Source organism: Protopterus annectens, chromosome 1.part0, assembly GCF_019279795.1.
Source record: "Protopterus annectens isolate FY-2018-M chromosome 1.part0, PAN1.0, whole genome shotgun sequence".
NCBI lineage: Eukaryota > Metazoa > Chordata > Ceratodontiformes > Protopteridae > Protopterus > Protopterus annectens.
Genome location: NC_056725.1, coordinates 1688637346 through 1688664522, shown reverse-complemented (window position 1 = coordinate 1688664522; position 27177 = coordinate 1688637346). Strand labels below are relative to the sequence as shown.

General features: G+C 41.5%; 1 protein-coding gene across 2 annotated transcripts in view; it reads right to left on the bottom strand.

Annotated features, from left to right (window-relative positions):
- Positions 1-27177, bottom strand: part of LOC122799515 (TRIO and F-actin binding protein) — a 3126988-nt gene that overhangs the window by 2091217 nt on the left and 1008594 nt on the right. For both annotated transcript variants that reach the window (XM_044068636.1, XM_044068645.1), the window contains exon 11: positions 1974-2051. In XM_044068636.1, the coding sequence (XP_043924571.1) occupies positions 1974-2051 (78 nt within the window). The remainder of the gene's footprint in view (positions 1-1973; positions 2052-27177) is intronic.

Here is a 27177-nt window from a genome sequence, read left to right as displayed (position 1 = left end):
CTCAGGCTGGCTCTATGGCATACAGGGATTACCTTAATTATAACCCTGGCAACATAAGATCACTTTCTAGTCTGGGTGATGGAGGAGCCAACAAGGGATGGTAGGAGTGAGAGATCACTCCCGGCTTGCCCATCCTGGTCATAAAAAGGAGGTCCAGTCAACTCCAGTGCTGATACTTACAGGAGGACTTAGTGTGCTGTCTGCAGCACTTTGGAAAGAGGTATCTGACCTCCAGGGGATGGAGTTAGGATTAATAGAAAGTCCCTTGCAATTCAAAGTGACCACCTGGTTCCAGGGCTGTGTTGTAGTTCCCCAGCCTAGGGAAAATTAGTGTCCATCCTTAAGCATGGACAGCCCTGAACTGGGAGCTGAAGTGAGTCATCAATCCATCAGGATGAGGGCAGCCCTTGTGAAACAGAATGACAGGATGCAGGGCTACACCACCCCTTCATGGCTGCCTGTATGTAGCCATCAGCAAGGATGCTTTTGCCTCTGAAATCCATCTATACAACAGTGAGTTAGTATGTGGTTAATCCTAAAAATCAAAGGAGGATTCCAGTGGATGATGTGGGTGCAGATGAGTATGGTAGTCTGCAAAGGAACAAATGGATGAAAAGTTAACCAAAGCTTGATGGTTGGCAGGATAAGAAGTAAAAAGCACTTAGAAAAAAGGGGTTTAGACCTCATGGCCTGGATATCTTCTAATGACCAAAACTAACAACATGTGATCCAGAAATGGTGAAGAAGAGTGCAGCGAGCACCTCAATTCAAGTGCTGAGATCAATGCACACCTACGCCCCTATGGGGCATCAGATGGAACCTGTTGTCTGTGTATGTATTTATGCATGTATTTATGCATGATTTATTGTCTCAGCCTTGCTAACATCATACATCTAAATTTCATTTTGCTAAACTGTTTATTAGGTAGGTTCATTAGCTAAAGTGCCCCTTTAAAAATAATCTGGAAGCACTGTGTGGGTAAATGACTCAGAATTCTACAGTTTTGCAAATGGAGCATGAAACAACCAACCAAACCCAGTATCATAAGATGAAGCTTGTTATCAGTTTATAGTCCTATCGCACTATGCTAACCTGTCAGGTAGATACAATCTTCTGCAAATGTCCCTATCCCATTCACTCTTCAAACTCTAATGTTGAGAGGCAGAAGGGCTAAAAGCCATCACACAGCAGGGTCTACTTTTTTTCCATTCTCATCACACATAGACATACTCGGACACAAAAAGCTGTGGTAATACAAGCTTCTGCATGCTTCAGATGGTGTGATTTGGCCTGTTGCATTACATTCAGCACATTGGTCCTTTAGTGGTCATTCCAAAAGTGAACAACCCTATCCTCCCTCTCCTATAAGGAGAAACAAGCCTGTTTCTAGCTATATGCTTTCCTACTGGTTGGCCCTTCAGCACTGGGGCCACTAACTGAACTGAGACCACTAGTGGCAACAGCAGTCACACGGCCCCATACCATGACATCTCAGGGAAAACATGCATTTCTGTAGTTTTCAAGGATAACAATGCATTGCATAGTTTGGGAAGGAATATTTTCTTCCTACCTTCCAATAGATCACAGTGACCCAAACACATATGTGTTGAACTGCTAGACCCAGGTCAGAGGTTAATCAGGAACACTAACTTGGGGGAATTATAAAGTGAGGATAAGACAAAAAGTAATGGAAGAGGGTTAAAAAGGCCCAAAAGGAGATTTTGTAAGAAAGAAATACAAACATGCACTCATTGGTGCTATAAAAACTGTTTATCTTTAACACAGTAGCAGTTATCTCACCTATTAGCTCTGCTATTCTTACATTAAGCAGTAGTACCTCTGTTCTAGAAGTGGAATGAACTACAAAGAAATTAGTATCCCTTTACCTGTTTCCTGTTTCTGTACACTGATTGAATATTTAAATCAATCTGCAAAAAGTTATGCAGTAAACAAAGCATCAGAAATTTTCTTACCCTTTCATATGTGCTGGATGTGCGCAGATAGGTATTTCTTCTCTCAGTGTCTGACTGGCTTACACTTTTTGCATTACCCTAAAATAATTGAAAGAAATGCTATATTATTAGGCAGTACATCTAGCAAAATAGGCAACCAGAGGCATATTAATATTAACACCATCAAGTCCCAGCTTGGTTGACAAAACATTATAAAGTTCTGACTTTGACCTAAATGACGAGTTTGATTAGCAGCTTGGGGACCTACTGGAGTTGACAGGAAGGGAAGAAAGAAGTGATGAGGCTTTGAATAGTTATTCTTCTTCAGTGTGAGGACCAGGGCTGATGCAAGAATGGAGGTGATCTGTCTGCTGGAGTCACAGTGAAGGCCGGGCTTAAAGTTGCAGTTGCGCTAAGCATGCAGACAGGCTTGAAATTGACTGTCCTTGAGTCCAGGCAGGGGACACTTCAGGAAACCATGCCTCAGTGTAGGAACATAGCCTCGGTTAACTGATGTTGTTGTGTAAAGGAAAGGCTGTAACAGCCAAGCCAACCTCTGTGTGCAACAATGGTAGCTCCTAAGATCGCATTTCTCCTAAGAACTTATGACTGAAAGAAGAAGTCTGCCTGGCATCCTGGCATGGAAGGGTTAATCAAGCAGGACGACCCAGAAAACTAACAAGATTTAGCCAGAAATGTTGCTTAGGAGTGAGCCATGCTGTAGCAGTGATTATCCCAAAGTAGGAGGGACAGGTAGCAACCACCTTTAGTACAGCACTGTTGAGAAAGAGTTATGTTGATACAATTGTACTCCTTTCCCTCACTGTTAGTCTATGTATTATTTTTTATTTAGAAAAATGAAACAATGTCGCAAAATAAGTACTGCAAATAAACACTAGAATTCACCTTATACCTGCAGAGTACCAATGTCATCTGTCTGCTGGGAATCAATGCATCCATAACTGTCAACCTCTCAGCACAAGAAATCTGGATAGAGCCAAAAAATGGATGGGCAAAGGCCCAAAAATAGGGGTCAGATTTTAAATATTGCTCTTATACATGTAGAAAGTTCACAGAATAACCAGTTTGCTTTAACATGCATTTTCTGAAGGATGTGAAGTCTGAAACTCAAATGTCTGTTATTATTTATTGGCTTCAGTCCTCGATTTGCCAGAAGACCATAATTTTTATGAGGAACAGACCAAAAATATGAGGCAAAAATCTGGACAGCTGAGAGTTATGAATGAATCAGTCAATAGAGTAATATAGTTCTGATTACTGCTCCCGTAGAAACAGTTATGAAGGTATAGCAGCAAAAGGCTGATGCAGAATGCAGTTATCTACTCAAAGATAAGATATGGTCAGCAATATGGGTTTGACTAGTGAGCCTAGTACTTGAGGAAATGACTTGAGAGGGGAGGGACAGGTGAGGGAAGGCAGCAGTATTTTACTGGCTTCCATATCCCTAGGACAATGAAGGGATCATAAGCAGAGATAGCACCCTGATGGCGATTCCAAGGTATGCAGCCTATGTTTACAAAATATTAGATGCATTCACTGACAGACATTCTTGGCCATAATAGTGTTACACCATTGCAATTTGGGAATTGAAGTGGGGAAATGGGTATGACATATAAATAAAAAGTCTTTTCAAACAAAGAGAAGGTTCAGGTCTGTGGAGATGGGTGTCAGGAATGACTCCAGGCATCTGAAGTCCCAGTTGCAGATGATGGTATGCTTTATAGAGGCAAAACAATTTTAAAATAAAAAAGTACATCTTCTTGAGCTCAGTTCTTCTAAACAAGTCAGAGTCCATGGCCAAGATCCAGAAATATGTTGAGGAATGGGAACATCTCCCTTTGTTTCTTCTGGGCATTATAGCAATTTATAATTCATAAAATGAATGCAAACAAGGCAGAGCAAAGGGATTTCTCAAAACAAAAGAAAACCAAATAGAGCTGCACCTTCCTAGCTGCTATAAAATATTAAAATGCTAATAAGCATCATGTTACACTTTACACCTGCTGCTGCCTATGATTCAGTAGAATAAGGGCTATGATGTGCTGGGGCATGTCAGTAAGGACTATGATGTGCTGGGGCATGTCAGTAAAGACTATGATGTGCTGGGGCATGTCAGTAAGGACTATATGTGCTAGGGCATGTCAGTAAGGACTATGATGTGCTGGGGCATGTTTGTAAGGACTATATGTGCTGGGGCATGTCAGTAAGGACTATGATGTGCTGGAGAATGTCAGTAAGGACTATTTGTGCTAGGGCATGTCAGTAAGGACTATGATGTGCTGGGGCATGTTTGTAAGGACTATATGTGCTGGGGAATGTCAGTAAGGACTATGATGTGCTGGGGAATGTTAGTAAGGACTACATGTGCTGCAGCATGGCAGTAAGGACTATGATGTGCTGCGGCATGTCAGTAAGGACTAGACATGCTGCAGCATGTCAGTAAGGACTATGATGTGTTGGGACATGTCAGTAAGGACTATATGTGCTGGGGCATGTCAGTAAAGGACTATGATGTGCTGGGGCATGTCAGTAAAGACTATGATGTGCTGGGGCATGTCAGTAAGGACTACGATATGCTGGGGCATGTTGCATACCTAGTATTAAGACATACTGTTTCTCACTCGGACCATAGTAGCATGCTCCTAGACGCTTGTAATATGGGTGACCCAATACTCCACCAAGAGCTTTTGCTCTTTGGCCACCACTCCCTCACATTACTTTAAATGCAACTTTGTGTCTAAAAATAAAGTATTTAGATATATTTACTCAGCTTTTCTTGCCATGTACATACATAATGCCAACCAGGCAGCATTAAAGTTGGCTGCATAATTAGCTATGGGTATGAAACACAACCATCTTGTGAGTTTATGCCCTGTACATCCTAGCAATCTTTCAATGCAGTTTCACAAAGAATACATGATGCAATGCCTCCATGGCTACAATGCACTGCTCCATAAGGGGTATACAACAGCAGGGCTAAACTGGAGCCATCAGGTGCCATTCTGAATGAAAGTACTTATAACAGTATTCAACAGTTTTTTAATATCATTTTTGGGAGGACAACCCACCACATCCTCAAGCAGGTGACTATGCCCCAGCCCCACTGGGTCTATATTACAAGCTCGAACGTTTAAAAGACTGAAAGCTCTTTTATCGAGCTTTAAACATCAAAACCACTACATAGCGAAGACACGGAACAGCAATTTTACTTCCAGGAAAAAAAATTACTGAGCCGTTTTCGGGACTTTGTCATTTCCTTCACTGTTGTGCGATCTCGGAGTTGGGAGATGTGCGGGGCAAAGCTCCTTATTTATTTTGTGTTTGCATTTTTTTTTTTTTGCAGAACAGCGATTTTTTTCCCTAGGAAAAAAAATTGCTGTTCCATGTCTTCGCTATTTTGTGGTTTTGATGTTTAAAGCTCGATAAAAGAGCGTTCACTCTTTTAAGCTTTCGACCTTATAATATAGACCTGCCCCACCACAACTCCAAGGTGGCTGGACCTTAAGGAAAGGAGATTCCCCCACTGTACTGATCACTCACACCGGATTCTGTTTCAAGCACACTTGGTCCTCCATCAACTGGCTGACTGTCCTGCATAACCAAGGAGGAGATTTAGTTTTAATGCAATTAGATGATGCTGCATACGTTACAGCTCATAGCAGTTATCTGCTTTGCAAAGTGCGATACTTCATGATTCCTATCTCATGCTTGTTACTTATAAATGATGCTTATATGGTAGTCAGGTCACATAATTATGAAACCAAAGAGTATATACCTTATTGTCTAGCTTCTATACTTGAAATAGGACAGTCTATTTTAGGAGACTCAATGCTTTAAGAATATAAAATTTGTTGATAAGGAAGGTATAAAGAAAATGTCATAAAGTTACAAGGAAAACAGGGCTTAACTTCAAAATACAAGTTTCATATTCTGCTGAAGGATAAGGGGGAAGGAGATTATTCTTTATTTATCTATCACAGGAAAATAGATTGACTGCTAACAGTAATAATAAGAGTTTACCAGGTTGTGTTGTTGCCTCACAGTAAGACACTGTCCGGTTCGATTCACAGATAGAGCATCTTCTGTGTGGAGACATGCATGAATGGGCGTACCTTCGTTGAAGGTTGTGGATCAGGGCTGGTAACTCGGCAAGTAAAAATCAACTACCAATCATTAGCGGACTGGAGTTCCGCTGTGGCAACCCCTAACCGGGAAAAACCGAAAGACACAAACAAACAAGTATGTAAAGCACAGAAGTCAATGTATCTGAATCCTACAAGACCTCTCATGCTACAGCATATAAAAAACAAACAAAGATTCAATTTATTTAATGTGGGTGGGAAGTTTGCATAATGGTCAGGGTGCTTACCTAAAAAAAGACATAAGGTGTGGGGTTTGATACTCACATAGAGTAATTGGCTAGGCTTAAAATGTCTCACAAGGGCAGTTAGCCTAGTACTAATCTATGACCCTATTATTCTATGAATCTATGTACCTTTGCAGAAAGGTATAGGTTATAAGGCTTTAGATAAGGGTATGAGTGGGACCACAGAAGTTGGCAAGATGTGTCTCACTCCTCAAATTACCTACATAACCAGACAAAATCAAGACCGCATAAAGGTACTGCTGCTCAATTCTAGAAGCCTTAACAGGAAGTCGCATTCCTTAGAGACATTCCATACTCTTGAAAATTTAGATATTTATAGAGATACTGAAAAATAGTTTCAGAATAGTGATACCAACCAAAGTTCAGGGTTTCAATGTCTACTACACTTTCAGACCCAGTGCCACAAACAATGGAGCTCTGGTGGGGGTGGTGGAAATCTACCTTGCTAAGAAGTCAATTCACCTCCTGATTCTAAAGGCAGGGCAACAACCTTGAACTTCTCCATATCTTTCTTATAGTACATAAAGCTCCATATCATATCATGGCAAACTACCAAACGATGTCCATATCACCTGCGCCCCAAGATGCATGCACAAATAAAATGGAATCTCTCTGTATCAAACCCAACACTATGCTCCTAGGTGACTTCAACTATCAGTTCAGTAACTGTGAAACCTATCCCACCAATATGTATGCATAAGGATTTCTGGACTTCATTAATGCCAGCTCCTTGGACCAACTAGTTTTAGTCCCAACTAGAAGTACTAAAATATTGGATCTAGTTCTCAATAATATAGTCCCATATGCTTAACATTTTCAGTTACTACATCACAGGTCAAATCAGACCATTTTTAAGTAACATTCACTATTAGGGTAAAAATGGATCTGCCACAAAATCTTTCTGTCTTTAGAGACCACTTTAAAGCAAACTTATCCCAGTTAACTGATGACCTGATGAAATTTCAGATCCTTCCTCATCTCGATGACCCAATCACACATGATGCTCCAGGTGCATATCATTTTTTATATCCACCTCAAAGCATAAATTGAGGCTTCAGTCCACATATAAACATATAATACCAAGTTCAGGAATAAAGCCCAATGGGGGAACTTTATCAGAAACAAACTATACAAAAATAGGAAGAAACCGTGTTACTATCCAGTTATCTACAGGAGAACTCAGAAAGATCACAAAAGAACTAAGAAGCAAAATCAAATCCACCAAAAGTAAGTATGAACTGAAAACTGCCATTCTTGCTAAGGACAACCACAAAGCCTTCTTCAGCTGAGTCAGAAACATTAGAACTAATGCCCAGCACTGCATGGAGCTAATACACAACACCTGCTCATCACATAGGGACACAGCCAACACTTTGCCTGCCAAATGTGGCTCAAACTTTACTCTTCCATTCACCTTGAACTTTCTACAGCAAATTAACATGACCATGTCATGCTTCCTGATCATTTCTAAGCATATCATCTATGCTCTCTCCAAGGCCAACAATACTAGCCTCATGTGTCTGGATAATGTCTCAGGTTGCCCTTTTGTATACATCAGACACTTGAAGACTCATTATTAAACCAATTTAATCTCATCTTCTCCAATGGATTCATACCAGAGGTATGCAGAAAAACTGTAGTCATCCTATTTTATAAGGGGGGATCTACTACTGACCTTGGGAACTATAAACCTATAATGCTCACCAGCCTATCTGTAAAGCAATGGAACACATCATTATGCAACTAATTAACAAGAACGTAGGCTGCCTGCAAACAGTGGACCCAAGCCAGTTTGGGTTTGTTAAAGGCAGTTCTTGCCTCCTTATCTTGACTCCTTGAACAGGTCACTGAGGTATTACATGCAAACTCATCAGTTTACACTGCCTAGATGGTGTTGGCAAATGCCTTTAATAGCATTCCACATTCTGGCATTACTGATAAGCTAATCAAACAAAATATATATCCCTGTGTTACCTGTGGGATATCAAACTGGCTTACTGACAGAATCAAATATTTTAGTGTTGGTGGCACACTCTTATTGAAAAGAGTAGTTAACAGTAACATCCCAAGAAGCTTGATCCTAGGACCACAATATTTTGACATTTATTTCTCTGATGTTAAAGCTGATACTAATAGCCTGCGGCTGACTAAATTTGTGGATGACTGCAAATTGGAGCAGTCATTAACTCATCATTTGACTTCCAGATTCTCCAGGAAGTTCTAACACACATCAAGAAATGATATCTAGACTACTGCCTTAAGCTAAAAGCCAAGAAATGCAGTATTGTGTCCTTTGGCAAGCAAGGGCACCCATTCATCTAGCACATAGGCAACACCCTTTGAAAGTTGACTCCATCATCAGGGACCTGGACACTTTCATTGATAACGACCTATCCATTCATTCTAAGGGGATCCAGTATCTGTCTGTCTGGGACGCCATGGTTGACAGACCACGATGCTTTGCCAGAGATGTCCTGCACCTGTCACCCCAGGGATTCATGATACTGGCTAAGGGTCTTGCCGCCCCTATTGTGCCTTTTTTAGGCAAGGTACAAATGACAAATTCACCACTGTAACAGGAACAGGCAAGCAAAAACAGGGTAATGCTACTCAATGCTAGAAGTCTAAATCTCAAAATGCACTCACTCGAGGCACTCCTTAAAATGGAGAACATCGATATCTGTGCAGTGACCGAGACCTGGTTCAAGGCTCTAGAGAGCACACCTGCATTACCAGGCTATAATTCATACCACACTTATCAGCCATCTAACCTGGACCTGAACACCAAAGGTGGAGGTGTGTACCTATTCATTAAGGATATCCACACCTCCAGGCTAGTTGCACAGCATAATGCATCCAAGGTTATCCAAGTGCAACTAACTCTGGACAAAACTACAATTCAAATTGTAGCTTGCTAAAGATCCCCCACCATGCCCCAGGATTCCCAGTCCTCTTTTCTTGATACACTGGAAAATATTAGGGTTCAACCAAACACCCTAATAATGGGTGCTTTCAACTACCCCACCATTAACTGGGAAAACTACTCATGTACCAACTCCTTCGCTCAACGCTTTCTGAAATTCATAAATTCTAATGCCCTGGATCAACTTATCCACACCCCCACCAGGGGCAACAATATCCTAGACCTAATCATTACCAACATGAGTGACCGGTGTCCCACACCTGAAGTCAACTCTTCGTTGGTCAGATCCAACCATAAGCTATTCACCCTAGATATCCACATCCCGCCCCCAGCCACCATTAAGGAAACCACTGTAAAAAACTTCTCCAAAGCCAACTTCATGCTTCTTAAGACAGAAGTGGCGAACTTCATGACACCCATGCAGATGGACAATACAGTTACGACTGCTGAATCCTACGCAAATGTACTCTATAAGCACTTACACGAGTGCATGGATCGTGCTATCCCAAACAGAACCAAGGCGCTATCCTCCAAAAAAAGGAAGCCAATCTGGTGGTCCCCTGCCATAAACAAACTCTACAACAGAAGGAAGAAACTGTTGCAAAAAAGAGTAAAATCCCATGAGTGGAGGAGCTCCCTGGTCAGCCTCAGTAAGAAGTTGAGATCCCTTATAAGATCCTTCAAAGCTAGCTATGAAAACAAAATTGCCACTGATTCTAAGGGCAACCACAAAGCATTCTATAGCTATGTCAAGAATCTCAATGGCAACACCCAGATCTGCTCTGAGTTAAAGCACAACGGCATGAAAATTACAAAACCAACTGATATTGCCAACATCCTGGCAGATAGGTTCAGTGCTAACTTTACCCCCCCTCTCACCCCCTAAAGGGCCCATATCTATACAGGAAGAATGCAGAGTCCCTGTAATCACATCCATGCAGGTAAATGCTGCACTCTTTAAAACCAAAAACACAGCATCTATGGGACCAGACAACATCCCAGGCTGCGTTTTACATGAACTTCAGAACAAACTGACTCCCCACCTAAGCACCATGTTCAATCTTAGTCTCATGTCAGGCTTTGTGCCCACTGAATGGCACACAGCAACAGTTATCCCACTCCACAAAGGGGGAGCCACCACTGATCCTGGCAACTATCGCCCTATTAGCCTAACAAGCCTGGTCTGCAAGGCCATGGAATGTATTATCATGGAACTCATAAACAAAGTAACTGGCAATCTCCAAACTCTGGAACCCACCCAGTTCAGGTTTGTGAAAGGCAGATCATGTCTTCTGAACCCGATCAACTTTTTTGAGGCAGTCATCAAAGCCGCAGACGAAGGTAAGATGGTTCACACAGCCTATCTTGATCTCGCCAAAGCTTTTGACACCATCCCCCATTCTGGAATTACAGCTAAACTCACTAAAATAGGTATAAATCCCTATGTCACAAGATGGGTTGCCAACTGGCTTACTGACAGAACCCACACTGTAAAGGTTGCAGACTCCAAATCTGACTTCAAACCAGTGACAAGTGGAGTACCATGGGGTTCAGTCCTGGGACCGCTCCTGTTTGGTATCTACTTCTCTGAAGTACAGGTTAACAGAGAAGGCCTCTGGCTAATAAAGTTTGAAGATTACTTCAAACTAGGAGTCATAGTCGAGTCTCCAAATGATGTGGACATCCTAAAGAAGCACCTCACTGAGACAGATGCCTGGTGTCAGAGGTATAGCCTCAAGCTCAATGCCAAAAAGTGCATTGTCATCCCCTTTGGTAAAAACTCTGTACCCATGAACTACCACATAAACAGCAGTCTACATAATGCCGAATGTGTGATAAGAGACCTTGGGACCCAGGTAGACACTAGTCTCTCCTTTGAAAATCACATCTCCACAGTAGTCAGGAAATCCTTCTATGTGGCACACCTCATCACAAAAGGGTTCTCATCCAGGAAAAAAAAGAGGTAATTGTTCCCCTCTACTCGGCACTCATGAGACCCATTATGGAGTACAACGCCCCTTTTGGAATGTACCTCACAAGACATCTGCAGCAGCTGGAAAGGCCACATAAGTACCTTACAAAGAAGATTACTGGCCTCAAACAGATGCCCTACACTGACCGTCTCAAAAAACTCCAGCTTTACTCTGTAGCATATTGCTTACTCTGAGGAGATCTCTGCCTAACATATAAAGCTATGTTAAACCCAGAGCTACTGGACATGCTACACCTAAAGAAATCCCAGTCCCTCTGTGCTACACTCTCTGGGGACCTAAACCTTGTCACCACAATAAACAGGACATGCTGGTGAGATAGATTTGTGTCCCAGAGACTTCCTATACTCTGGAACAAGCTACCCATCTATGTCAAGCAAAGTTCCTCATTAGCACTCCAAGAAAAATCTTGATGAGTGGGTGGGAAATAGGAAATACACCCCGGGAATGACTTCTGTGGCTCTGGTCGACAGGGGCACAGGAAGTTAACTTTCTTGGGTGACGTAAGCCAGTAAACCTTGTTGGCTAGGCTTACTTAGGCCCTTGGACTGATAGCCTAGTACCTACCTATGAACCTACCTATGAGCCTATGAACTATGTATCCAATGTCATTCAGAAAACCTTTTATGTGACCATAGCTTCGAGGGCCAAGAAAGTTATTGTCCGTCCCTACTCCTCCCTCATCAGACCCATAATAGAGTACAATACCACCTTTGGTATGTACTTGTCTAAGTGTATGACTCTGCTTGTGACACTGTAGAGTTTCCTTACCAAGACAATCAAGGCCACGTCTTCCTTTAGCTTCACTGATCATTTCAAAAAGCTGTCTCTTTTCTGTTTCTTACATTATCTTGAGATGAGATCTCTGTTTGGCCTAAAGAGTCTCAAAAGATCCAGTCCTATGTAACCCTCTGCATTTTCACAAAGCAAATAACACCTTAAACACCCACTCAAGATATATAAATTTCCACTGAAATATAAAAAGCACCTGCTGGTGAGATCCCTTTCTTTCCCAGAGAATATCTCATTTATGGAACAGACTTCCTTTGTATGTAAAACAACGTAACTTCCTGACCCTCTTAAAGTGTAACCAGGATGAGTGGATGGGCAGTAATAAACACAACCTTGGTTTGGATACTTAAGCCCTTAATGAAAGGGGCTGACATTAGGTGTCAAATACATCCTAGGTCTGTGAGCTTTAACTGGGTATTAATTATTTATGTCTGTAGGAATTATCAATTTGGGATTTTGGGGCTACGATGCAAATGTTCCCCTGGATCAATATCCTAGTTGTAACCTATGAATATGTGATATCAGCAAGAGGAATGACACATCTGAATGAAAAGTCTTCATCTTAGCAAGTTTTGCCAGCTATCTAGAATATGCTCACCAATAGGGGATAATGCTTTGACTAACGAATTGTTAGAAAGTGGTGAAAAGGATCAAAATGTTTGTCTACCCAGATGTATGCAATGTTTGCTAATTCAAAAAGAATTCTAGGCTGGGTAGAAACTCTACTTCTGGGATACACATACATCAGTCAGTGGATCTCAAGATGGAAGGTTGGTTGCTTAAACTATTTTTAAAAAAGAAAACATATATGTATATTTCATGAGAAGAAACAAAGACAGTGTTATTATTTGCTTTCTTTTTTTTTCTCTTACTGTATATCTGCCTATGCCACTTTAAAAAAAATGTCATGTCTTGGTTAATAATGTGTATTTAGTTACTTAAATTTGTATACTATGTGGGTGGGTTGAACAAGAATTATTTTCAACTACAAGCTGGTCATCAAGGTAGAAGTGATAAAAAATAACAGATTCTTGCTAGCATGTTGAGTTGCATTTTAGATGAATGAAATTGGAGCTGGGATACAATGGTAAGTCCCCATTTCTTTGACTGCTGTATGTTTTTTAATTAATTCAGTTTTGCAAAATGGGGAAGGTGGTAAGTGGGTGTTTAGGGGCTTAACTTCTTTAATGGTATGGTTTTAGGGTGCTATCGATGTTTTTCTGTGATTGCTGGTATCTGCAATTGCAATTGTAATACAGTGTTTGCATGGGTTCCTTCCGGGTGCTTCACTTTCCTCCCATAATCAAAAGACATGCAATCAGTAGACTGGACACTCTAAAGCGACCATAGGTTTGAGTGTGCATGTGAGTGTTTTGTGTGGAAGAACTACCGTGGTAGGGCTAGCCATCCAATGGTGTAAACCTTGGCTCTGGATGATTGTCATTGTTGAAGTGACACATTGACCCCATGTGCAAAAATGTGAAAAAGGGTTGTGGGTGGTTGGATGAATATGCATGATTTATTTTATTATTGCCTGTGTCTGTGCCAATATGTACACTGGTAATTTTGAACATATTTAGCATTAGCCTGTTGCTAACATATATTGAAAGTTATGTTATTCACAAAATATCCTAGACAATGTAAAAAGTCTGACCTGAAGTCTAAAAGTAGGTTCGTCTTATTTACTGGGAACTTTCTGGCCAAGGATAAAGCTATGATGCATATGCTGTCTTCAACAGCTAAGATTTATCAACTACTAGACTTCTGTAAAAGAAAAGAAAGACACAAGAGCTGAGGTATTCAATGGGGCTTGATTGAATAGATGGAATCATATCCATATGGATTAAGTTTCTAATTAGCTGTAACTCTTATGTTTGGCATTTTGGATAAAAAGCTTTCATCTTCTCCCTCCTAGGACAAAAATTATAAGACATGCTTAATACTTGACAATTTTGCAAGCAGGTAGGCTTGTCAGTTGTTGTCTTACTGTAGCAAATGTACACTTAAATGATTCCTACTTAACTAATAGATCATTTCATCAAAAGCTATTTAGCTGGCCTAAACTTGGGCAACACTGAAGCAGGTTATATTAAGTAAATGAGTGCAGGGGCAAAAGCCTCATGACATGGGAGATGTGGGGGATTTTCCACATACTTCACCCAAGGCCTTTGAAACCTTGCTTAAATTAAACAAGATGTTGATAAACTCATCTTCAGTTAAGTATAATGTGATGCTTGTGCACTGGCCCAGCAATCAAGGAGCCTCAATCCTCACCACTAACACCAGTGAAGGGCTTCCATATAGGGAAAGGATAATAAACACACACACAGTAATGTACAATTTCCCTTAAGAGCATACAGAGATCATAGTCAGTCTGGGGCTGGTTTCTCCCTTTCTCTCCAGGTCCCCAGGAAGACTCCCCACTGTCACAGCTATAGGGTCCAGATCTCAGCCTAGTGGGCAAGCTAAATCCTCCAGCAGCCTCTCTGTCCAACCAGTGCTTTGTGTCCCTGCCCAAGTAGCTGACACACACACTTTGAGATATGAGTTATATACAACCACAGAGACATTCCTGGGGAAGGCTGGCACAGGTTCTCCAACTGTGCCCCTTTTCTGCCCAGTCTAAAAGGTAGTACCAGCTACCACCACCCACTAATATCAGCTACTCAAAGGCCCTTCTGAAAGGGTGTCCAATTATTACTGTGCAATATTATTATCCAAATAGTAAGTGTGACTGAACAGTCAAGACTTATTAGAGTGACTTGTTACAGTATCACTATATACATGCAATGTACTCTAGAGCTTAAATTAACTCTACATACAACAGCCACAGATGAAAGGTTTAAAATATTTAATAATAAATAATAAAAACACAAGACAATACTTCTTACTACACAGTACTAGTCAAGAGTTCAGAGAAATACTTAAAATAATACCGTAGAAAAGTTCTGACATCAACACAGAAAAATACTTAGTCTAATCTTCCTATTTCTTAGCTATTTCTAAGAGAAAACACTAAAGACTAAGATCCTACTTACATATAGCTACAGGAAGTGCTGAGTTGGATGTTCTTAAGACAAAATGCTCTGAGCTCTCTGATTCTCTCTCTTTAAATTGATAACACAGAGCTGCTTCACATGACATCATTTTTCACAATTCTCTGGTGTTCCCAGGCTAACAGAAACTACATTTACATTCTATACACCTGGATGGAAACCAGAGCAATAAAGGACATTTATAAATGCAAGTTCTAGCCATTAACACTGGTCTTAAAACAATAGGCAGGATGCCTCTAGACATATCAACTCCGAATTTTTACATCAAAGACAGTCCTGTCATGACTTAGCTTTCTTACAGCAGAGTGCACTATGGTTACATGTTTGCAGTTCAATATTCAATGTAGTCTTTTCACATTTAAGAGAAGAAGACTGTGGCTTACATTAATATTTACAAATTACAGACTTCTCTACAGAATTCTATCTGGCTATTCTGGCAGCCTTCACCTATCTTCACACATCTCCCCCCCTGGAGAACTCAAGCTAGTTTTTTTCAAGTGACCCTTGAGAAACGATGCTTGAGACGGTTAGGTCTATCTGAGTATACCTTACCCCATTCCCTGCCTTGATAGCCCATCTGTGTTGGCATTGCTAAACCCAATGCAGTGCTGCACTAATACATCATATGCTTGCAACCCTAGGCTTCATCTTAGCAACTTGGCATTATGCTGGCTGGCTCTGTGTAACCATGTTAGGGGGCTGTGATCTGTCACTACAGTGAATTTTCTTCCTTACAGATAAGGCTGAAGTTCTGCAGTGCCCACACTATGGCTAGACATTCCTTTTCTACAGCTGCATAGCATTCCTCCCTGGGTTGGAGCCTACAGCTGAAATACACTACTGGGTGCTCTTCTCCCTCTGAAGAAATCTGGCTAAGTACAACCCCCACCCGATGGTTTGAGGCATCCACCTGCACAACAAATTATTTGCTGTAATCTGGACTGGCTAACACAGGGGGCCCTCTCAAAGCTTCCTTAATCTTCTGGAATGCCTGCTCACATGCTGGGGCCCACACTACTTTATCTGGCCTGTTCTTCCATGTCAGGTCTGTGAGGGGAGCAGCTATGGTACTATAACTGGGGACAAACTTTCTGTAGTACCCTGCTGTCCCTAAGAATGCCCTTACCTGGTTTTTAGTAACAGGTGCAGGCCATGCCTGAATGGCTTCTATTTTGACAGGTTCTGACCTGATCTTACCACTCCCCACTCTATGTCCCAGATAGGAGACCTCTGCCATACCCACCTGACATTTGCTGGGCTTAATGGTCAACCCTGCCCTCTGCAGTTTGCCAAGCATCTCCCTGATATGTTGAAGGTGCTCTTGCCAGGAATGGCTGCAGATGGCAATATCATCTAGGTAAGCAAGGACAAACTCTCCTGCTCCTGCTAGGATATGATCTACCAGCCTCTGGAAAGTCACTGGGGCCTTTTTCATTCCAAAGGGCATTTTTGTGAACTCATACAAGCCAAAAGGAGTCACAAAGGCTGACTTCTCTTTAGCACTGGGAGTCAAAAACACCTGCCAGTAACCCTTGGTAAGATCAATAGTTGTAAGATACTTAGCCCCACCCAGCTGCTCTAGGGCCTCATCTGTCTTAGGCACGGGGTAAGCATCTGACTCTGTGTGAGTATTTATTTTCCTGTAGTCCACACAGAACCTGGTGCTGCCTTACATCTTTGGCACTAGCACCACTGGAGAGACCAAGAGACTGTTGGACTCTTGAATTACCCCTAGTTCCAACATCTCCTGTATCTCCTCCCTCAGAGTCTGTTTGACTCTCTCAGGCACCCTATGAAGGACCTGCCTAATAGACCTTTGGGGTCCTGTATCCACCTGGTGTTGCACCACGTGGGTGCACCCTGGTTTCCCAGTGAACATAGCCCCAAACTCCTGTAACACTGCTCAGACTTCTCGATCCTAAGTAGGAGATAGCTGCTGGGACATTGCTTTCCCTTCAATGAGGTGTCAGTTCGAGTCTCACTGAGGAGATCAGTCACCAGATCTCCCTATGACTCCTCCTGCAATCCACAGCAAATGCTCAGCACAAGGGCTTCCCTATCATGGTAAGGTTTCATCATGTTAACATGGTACAATCTGTGCTGCTGCCTTCTGCCTAGCAGTGCCTAGCAGCTCCACCATGTAGTTAACATAACTTACCTTTCATACCACCTTGTAGGGTTCCTCCCAAGCTGCTTGCAGCTTGCTGTGTCTGACAGGAATAAGAACCATTGCCTGCTGCCCCACAGCATACTCTCTAGCTCAAGCATTCCTGTCGTACCACACCTTTTTCTGTTGTCGGGCTTCTGACAGGTTCTCCTGGGCCAAGCCCATAAGTTCCCTGAGCCTTGTCCTGAGGTTTAGGACATAAGGCACAACAGACTCCTTTTGAGGTTAACACTCACCTGACCACTCATCTCAAATGAAATCTAGAGGTCCCCTCACCCTATGCCCATACAACAACTCTAAGGGTGAAAAACCTGTGGATTCCTAGGGAACCTCTCTGTAAGCAAACAACAGATGCGGCAAATATTTGTCCCACTCCCTCTTGAACTGGTCTGCAAATGCCCGTAGCATGGACTTGATTGTAGAGTTTAACCTCTCAACAAGACCATTAGTCTGGGGATGGTAGGGGGTGGTCTTCAGGTGCTACACCCCACAGGACTTCCACAGGCAAACCAGCAGGTCTGATATGAAATTGGTACCTCTGTCAGTCAGTATTTCTTTTGGGAAACCTACCCTGCTGAAAATCTCTAACAAACCATTTGCCACCTTTACTGCCTCAATGGAGGTCAGAGACACTGCCTCAGGGCATCGTGTAGCATAATCCACTACCACTAGGATATACTTTTTCCCTGTGGAACTTGGGGTACTCAGAGGCTCCACAATATCTGTAGCTACACTCTGAAATGGCTCCTCAATCAAAGGCAAAGGCATCAAAGGAGCTCTCACCTTGTCTTCTGCCTTGCCTACCTTTTGGCACTGCTCACAGGTCCTGCAGTACCCCGTTACATCTCTGGAAATTCCAGGCCAATAGAAGTTCTGCATAATATGTCTCTTTGTATGTTTTATGCCCATATGACCTGCAAAGGGAATATCATGGGTTATGACTAGAAGCGTTAGACGGTAGGCTCTAGGCACTACCAACTGCTGTACCCTCTCACCTTCTAGCCCTCCCTCAGGGGTCCACTCTCTATACAGTAACCTTATGACCCATTATACAGATTCCCCCTTCCGTTGAGAACCGTGACTCCCTAGCTACCTGCCTCAGGCCTTGCAATGTAGGGTCTGAGAGCTGAGCCTGTCTCAACTCCCTCTTTGTAACCCTCCCCAGCTCCCCTTCCATGGGAAGTCTGGCATCCTCTGACAGTGCTGTCTCACTGTCAGCCTGGGTACTACTAGTCACCTCTACCTTTGCAGTCACTCTGTCCAAGGGAACATCAATACCCACAAGCAGCTGTGGCTCACATTCAGTCTCACTGCTACAGAGTAGCTCCCTCCCTGAAGTAATCACCTCACCAGTCCTGGTTGCAAGTATGCAGTCTTTCTGGGTCTCCCCCCGGCTACCAGACCCACATGCTTGACTTCTAGCCTGACTGCGTGTAACTGCATAAGCCCATGGTACTGCCTCATCCAAATCTTTCACTATCAGGACATCTGCAGGATTGTAGTTCGGTACCCCTGTTGTCTTAAGACAACCTACTATTGGCATTTTGTCTTCCCCACCTACTGGCTGTCTCACCTTTTGTTCCCCACCTTGACTCTGTGGACATCTGTATGCCACATGGCCCCAATGGTTGCATTCAAAACATTTAGCCCTAGGTCCTGGACGTACTAGCGGCTTCCCCTGCTACTGGTAGATTCTGTTGGGGCAGTTTGTGCTTCCCACCATAGGTTCCTTTAGACCCATGAGCAGTACTGGGGGTCCCTTTCCTGTGCAGGGATGCCCTGCTTGCTAGGTATAGCTCCTTTCCCCATTACATCCATGACTCTGGCAAAGAGTCAGCATCTCCTTCTTATGCTGCCTCTTTTCCTCAGCTTCCAGGCATAGCAGTTTCTCATTCTCCTCACTCTCTAGATGCCTCAGTCTTTCAGCTACTTCTATTTCCACACACCTGGTCTCCAACTCAAGTCTCTTTAGCTCCAGATGGATTTGTAAGTCCTCTGCAGAAAGGTTGAGCTGTCCATTCTTGGAGTGTGGTACATTACCACTTCCAGTCTGATCGGCCTCCTGGTTGCTGTTTTCTGATGCAGTTGTGACCATAGCTGCAATCATCTCTGCCTTAATCAGGTTTCCATGCACCAGTACCCTAGCCTGGCACATCTCAGCCAGGTGGCTACTTGTCAGCGTTCCATACTCCTCTGCTGACATGCTGCCTGCTCTCCCTGACTAACTAAGCTAACAAAAGAAATAAAACAATTGTGATCTGAACTCTGAGTAATCACTGCAGGATTGATTTAGAGTACAAAACACCTTCAGTGATCACTGTACACAAGCTACAGGAATTCACTCTACCCATACCACTACAAGCCAATTAGTATTTGCCAACCAATTAATATGTGGTGTGGATATCCCACCACTACCAAACAATTAATATGTGACACCCATGCACTGGCCCAGCAACCAAGGAACCTCAATCCTCACTACTAACACCAGTGAGGGGCGTCCATATAGGGAAAGGATAATAAATACACACACAGTACAGTACAATTTCCCTTAACAGCACACAGAGATCACAGTCAGTCTGGGGCTGGTTTCTCCCTTCTCTCCAGGTCTCCAATAAGACTCCCCACTAGCAAAGCTACAGGGTCCAGATCGCAGCCTAGTGGGCAAGCTAAAAGCTCCAGCACCCTCTCTGTCCAACCAGTGCTTTGTTTCCCTGCCCAAGTAGCTGACACACACACACACACACACACACACACACACACACACACACACACACACACACACACACACACACACACACACACACACACACACACACACACTTTGCGATAAGAGTTATACACAACCACACAGACACTCCTGGGGAAGGCTGGCACAGGTTCTCCAGCTGTGCCCCTTTTCTGCCCAGTCTAAAAGGTAGTACCAGCTGCCACCATGCACTAATATCAGCTACTCAAAGATCCTTCTGAAAGGGTGTCCAATTATTGTTGTTGTATCTTTCGGCTTTTCCCGGTTAGGGGTCGCCACAGCGGAACTCCGGTCCGTTAATGATTGGCAGTAGATTTTTAAGTACCGAGTTGCCAGCTCTGACCCACAACATTCAACGAAGGTACAGCCATTCACACATGTCTCCACGCAGAAAACGCTTTAGCTGAGAATCGAACAGGACAACGTCGTACTGTGAGGTGAGAACACTACCGCAGCACCACTATTATTATCCAAATGGTAAGTGTGGCCGAACACTCAAGGCTTATTAGTGTGACTTGGTACAGTATCACTATATACATGCAATGTACTCTAGAGCTTAAATTAACTTTACATAAAACAGCCACAGTTGAAAGGTTTAAAATATTTAATAATAAATAATAAAAACACAAGACAATACTTCTTACTACACAGTGCTAGTCAAGAGTTCACATATCACAGAGAAATACTTAAAATAATACCGTAGAAAAGCTCTGACATCAACACAGAAAATCACTTAGTCTAATCTTCCTATTTCCTAGCTATTTCTAAGAGAAAACACTAAAGACTAAGATCCTACTTACATATAGCTACAGGCAGTGCTGAGTTGGATGTTCTCAAGACAAAATGCTTTGAGCTCTCTGATTCTCTCTCTTTAAATTGATAACACAGAGCTGCTCCACATGACATCATTCTTCACACTTCTCTGGTGTTCCCAGGTAACAGAAAATACATTTACATTCTACACACCTGGTCAGAAACCAGAGCAATAAAGGACATTTATACATACAAATTCTAGCCATTAATGCTGATCTTAAAACAATAGGCAGGATGCCTCCCTCTAGACATATCGGCTCCGAAGTTTGACATCAAAGACAGTCGTGAAATGCTTGTTAGCTTTCCTACAGCAGAGTGCACTGTTGTTACATCTTTGCAGTTAAATATCCAATGCAGTCTTTTCACATTTAAAAGAACATGCCTGTGGCTTACATTAATATTTACAAATGACAGAATTATTTACAAATGACAGAATTATTTACATAATTCTATCTGGCTAGGCTGGCAGCCTTCGCCTATCTTCACCTATACCATAACCACTAATAAATTAAGTTTAATTAATACAGGATTGCCTGTTTTGCTGACATACATTTTGTCTGTGATGCTTTCGCTGATATAGTAAGGAATACATATCCAAATTTAGGGTTTGAAAATTTATACTGCTTTTTATGTTACTATCCTGAAAATCTGGTGGAATTTTTCTCAGGGGCTATCACACATACAGCGTTTTTAGCCTTCAATTTGTAATTAATAGATGTCTTGTCTTTTGTTTTCATGTATAGTGGCTTCAATTGTGATTTCTGTTACATGACAGACATCTGTAAATGAAATCTGCTAGAATGAACAAGTGTCACCATGGCTCTCCACTGTTAATTTTCAAATTAATGCATAGGCCTTTGAAGCAGCACACTTTGTTTAACATTCTAAAACTAGAAACAAAATCCTGCATCTGTCCCTTGACCCTGAGTCTGTAATGTGCAGGTGTAGAACCTCCTGATGTTCATTGATTAAGATTCAGTGAAACTGGATATGAATATGGGTAGACTGCAGTTTAGCTCATAAGGGTAACACTGGTGCTAACAAGCTTTCACTTTAACCATGTGCTAGAGCCCTTTATATATGCTAGTAAACTCCTGCAGTATCACTCCATAAAAAATAGTGCTTATGCAAGTGGGCTTACAGAGTTAACAAATTAATAAAAATGACTAAGAAAAAAACTGCAAACATACTAATCTGTTAAGGTTATTATCTTTATAGAAATCAGTTTTGTATGGATGTGATAGCTACTTTTATTGAGAAGTGCCCAGATATATTTGGAAATAAAGTAGAGCTGGTATGTCCCTTATTTTTTTATTCCAAAAACTAAGTCTAGATGTGTGGACATGGTTCAAGAGACACTTTTTTTCTGGTGGCCATTGGAAGTCTAAATAATCACAGACAAAAACATTTACTTGTCAGTTGTAGCTTAACTTAGGACTAAAATGCCGTTTTCAGAGAATCCAAGGAGGCATACATTCTAGTTAGGACTACTGCAAAACAGTGCAGTGCATTTACTACAATAAGACAGTGAAGCACAGGATACCTGCTAAATGGAGAAGTGCAGTACTTATCTAACATTATTAACTGACCTCTGCTGTTCTGCTTCCACAGTGAGCACAGGTTATCAATCCAGCTTGCAGGCAAAGATGCCTATAAACATTAAATATCTAAACATTTTAGAGAGAGAGGGTAGACAGAAACAGGGCTGTCATGCAGTTAACATGTTTTTTCATCCCTAAATATGATTTAATCAATTCTTCCAGATGAACTTTATTTATTTTAGTTATCAGTTGTTAATGCATAAGGACCATTTTAGCCACGGCTTGGTAAGGGTAAATGCAACATAAATATTGTATACAGTCAAATGGCATCTTTTGGGAAGGAAGCTAGAGTACTCAGAGAAAACCCACACAGAAATGGATTGAACAAACAACGACTGAATCCCAAACTCTACAGCTGTGAAGCAGATATCTTATCATTGAGACTGCATAATTATCCAGGACTGCAAAAGCTACAAAAATAAAATAAAAAAAAAAAAAAAAAAAAAAAAAGAGGCGGACCATATTTAGAAAAAGTCTGTTGATTGAGATGCAATTCTCCAGAGGAGAACATCACTGTCAGAACTAAACAACTGACATGCTTAGTTACAGTAGTGTAGCTAGAGCTAGAGCAGGGCGAATGGTGTAGTTGCCCCAGGTGCCTAATTGTCCAGGGTGCAACTCGCCACTGAAAAATAAAAAAAATAAAAACATTTACTCAAAAAGTTTTATTTTTTATTTCCATTTAAGGGAAACAGCAATGCATACATAAAACGTCTGGATTTCTTACATCATCTTGCTTTGGCACCACCCCTAAAAGACCTGTGATTGGCTGTGCAGTTGGAGGGGGCTGTGCTGCAGTGAAAGAAAGAGAGTGTATTGGGCTGTATCATTGCTGTTTACAGCGAGCTGGGGAATGTAATATTTTCCCAACTGAAATCACTCACTGTAGGCACATTTGATACTTGGCAAGAGAAACTAGGGAAGAAAAAAACAACTAGTTTTTGAACTAAGTTGGGTTGCTTACTAGTTCATTTTGGTGCTTGTTCATACTTGGATGACTAATGAAGGGGCTGTTGGGAGAAATATTTCATTTCGGTGCTTGTGCATACTTGGACAGACCGCTGAAGGGGGTCCTGGGGGAAATTATTTATTCTGGTGCTTGTGCACACTTGGACAAACTGCTGAAGGGGTCTTTGGGGGAACATGTTTCACTCTGGTGCTTGTCCATACTTGGACAAACTGATAAAGGGGTCTTTGGGGGGAAATGTTTCATGTTGGTGCTTGTGTATACTTGGAGAAACTGCTAAAAGAGTTCCTGGGGGAAAATGTTTCACTGTCATTTTTGTGCATACTTGGACAAACTGCTGAAGGGATCATGGGGGAAAATGATTCATTTTAGTGCTTGCATACACATGGACAGACTGCTAAAGGAGTTGTTGGGGGAAATGTTTCATTTTTGTTCTCATGCATACATTGACAAACTGCTAAAGGGATAGTGGGGGGAAATTTTAATTTTGATGTCGGTGAAATGCTACATGAACAAACTACTGAAGGGAACACCACGATATTTAGAAAAACAATGCAAATAATGAAGCTTCACTGCTTGATAGGCAGCAATGCAGCAAAGCCAAGCATACGTTTAACGTACATTCTTCTTGATTTTAAAACAAGAATATAATAAATCCTTCCAGTATGACTCACAGAAGATTAAACCCCTGATGAGCAGACTCACAGAAACGTGAGTGTTTTTTCAGTGGGCTGGCTCCCCTGCATCCCCAATGTGGAGGCGAGCCACCTACACTCTTCAAATTTATATTACTAGTCTCTTCTTGGTCATTGAAAAAAAAAGGAACACGTATTTCTGTCTCTCATGAAAGAAGTGTCGGGAGACATACCTCTTAGCAAAAAAAAATCTGGACAAAGCCTAAAACAATGGGGTCAAAGGCCCAAAAATAGGGACAGGTTTTAAATATTGCTATTACAAAGTGTATACTTTGAAAGCAGTTAGAACAAGTGTTTGCATTGGTACATATTTTCTGAAAGAAATGAAGTCTGAATACACAAATGCATGTCACTATTGAAAGAGTTCAGCCCTCACTGATATGCCAAAACCCCACAAATTTTATGTGGTGAAAATCCGAACATTCTGCAAAAAGCTGGACATTTGAGAGGTATGGCCAAGGGCCAGGTCTAAATATGCAGCATGTGTTGCTTAACACTCTGAAGTCTGTTTTGTTACCTGGTGAACTAAAGAGGAAAACCTATCAAAATGGCTTTGTTCAATCAAACATGAGGCCTCACTGTACTCTGTATTCTTAATACTCTTTTTGGGGTCTTCATTAGCGTACCTTGAAATAACCACAATTACTGAAGATTTACGGAATAACAAATTATGCTGCCCAAAGTATTACACTGTATGCCTGAGCCAGATATTGGTGTGGGGCTTTGGACACCTTTCTTTTCCTTTGGTATTTAAATGGCTGAAGAATATCATAAAATAGGATAGGTATATGTAATGCTATTGTATTTCATATTTAGGATTATCACTGGGCATTTACAAAATGTATGTTACAATTAAAATGAAGCTAAGTTTAACTCAGACACTTCCTTTATTGATGACTATCATGAGAATTGGATAAATCCCTATCTTGATTAGTTTTGTGCAGAAAAATGAATTGTGTGTGTGCATCTACCCTTGTGGGTCATTTTTAATCAAGCCAAATTTCCCATCTGAAAGGTAACAATCAAACCCCGTAGCTGGTGTTTATGAGATAAACCCAGTATGACTCATACTGTCATTTAATCCAAGGGACTATTTTCTTCTTTTTCCATAATTTTTATTTCTTCTGTCTAGTTGCTTACACTTTATATTTATCTTCATTTGTTATGCGTGGCGGTTATTTTATAATTAAAATAGGGCATCTCAGAGGTACAGCCTATATTGTATAGTAGAGCACACCACACTCAGTGTAAGTGTCTAGTATCTTATTATGGCACTGGGGCATGCTGTTAGCAGACAACAGACCACACATCACTGTGTAGATATACAGTGTTCACTTAGCTAGGACTGACTATTAGAATTTATTACAAGGAGCTGTCAATATGATGTAAACTTCAGGTACAAATTGTGTCGCAATGCACACTAAACTTTTTTGTGCAGTATACACAAGGGTCCTCGTTAGCATAGTGGTGAGTATCCCCCCTGTCCCACAGGAGAATGTGGTATGGTTCCCTGAAGGGGAGCAAGTAGCATTTAGAGGCGACACAGTGGCACAGCAGATAGTGTTGTTACTGCACAGCAAGAGATCCCCCTGTTCGACTCTCAGCTACGGTGCCTTCTGTGTGGAGTCTCTGTGTCCTACCTGTGTTTATGTAGGTTTCCACTAGGTGCACTGGTTTCCTCCCACATTCCAAAGGCATGCAGTAAGTGGACTGGACACTATAACTTGGCCAAAGGAGTGTGGTGTGTGTGGTGTGGAAGAACTACTGTGACAGGGCTAGCCACCCTGTGGTGTAAACTTTGGCTCTAGATGATTGTCACCGTGGAAGTGATACCCCAACCCCCATGTGTAAAAATGTGAAAAGGGGTTGTGGATGGAGGGATACAAGGGTCAGGATATATTTTTTCTCTGTATGTCACAGCAACAGTTAGTTCATGTTTTTTGTGTTGCAGTTCATATTTAATAAGCTATTAATAGTATAATTTGTTACATTGCTGTTGGCATTTAGACTGTCCCTACAAAGAGATGTGGATTGTACTGTATTCTGCTTTATTTTTAATATTTGTGTGTTTTCTTTAAATTGCTAAAGCTATGTTGTGTTTGTTTATGCATCACCTGACAGTTAAATGATTAACTCTGAAAATACATTAAACTTTCAATAAAACTTCCTGTTTGGACATGCTTTTGAGTCTGTTTGTCTATGTTTTTGTAAAAAAGTTGTTTTCAAGGCATTTTTCCACACCTGCTCAAAAAAATGTTTTTTTTTTTTTTTTTTTTTTTTTTTGCTCTATAAGCTGTGAGTCATCAAATGAGGGTCTCAGCCTGGGTTCCAAATGGCACAGCTACTCCTCTGCTTAGTTATGCCCAGTGTTTTCAGTGACAAAAAAATCCATGATTTCCAGTTAGTTAAGCAATATGAGAGGTTCCTTTTGACCGAAGACTTGTTTCTTTTAGTACAGAGTTACAGTCTGGCTTCAACAGCTGACACCATTGGAAGTGCTGATTCACACCTTTGCTAGAGGATGTAAGAGATCATGGAAAATGCAAAATGCACTAAGCATAATCAAAGTCAATCAGAAGAAACATACAGAATAATAAACAAACAGAATGGCTCTGAAAAATAAATTATTTTAAATCTGTGTCTGGAATTTGGTACTCGCCAAGTGCTGTGCATAAAAGTGTCTCTGTGTGGGAAGGGGTGAAACAACAATAAAAACAAATAAAACTAAAAAAAAATTGAAGACATAAAATGTAGGAAAGTGGGGGAGAAGGATGGGTGGCACAAAGTATTAGAATTAAACAATTTGCCAGGTATCAAATAAATTGTGTAAACGTCTTATTGAGAATCTGCAGCTTCTAAAATGCTCAACCATCTACTCATTGAACTTGTTTGGATAAAGAGTAATGGCTTGTGTCTTCTTTTCCACCTGCTATGGGTAAAACACAGAAGGAGAAAAGATGTGAGCATGTGTAATATAGCATTACTTGCAGTGATGTAAAAAACAGTTTGAAAAATGAATTTGATCTACTGAAGGGATATTCTGGAGGTCCCCAAACATACCACCGT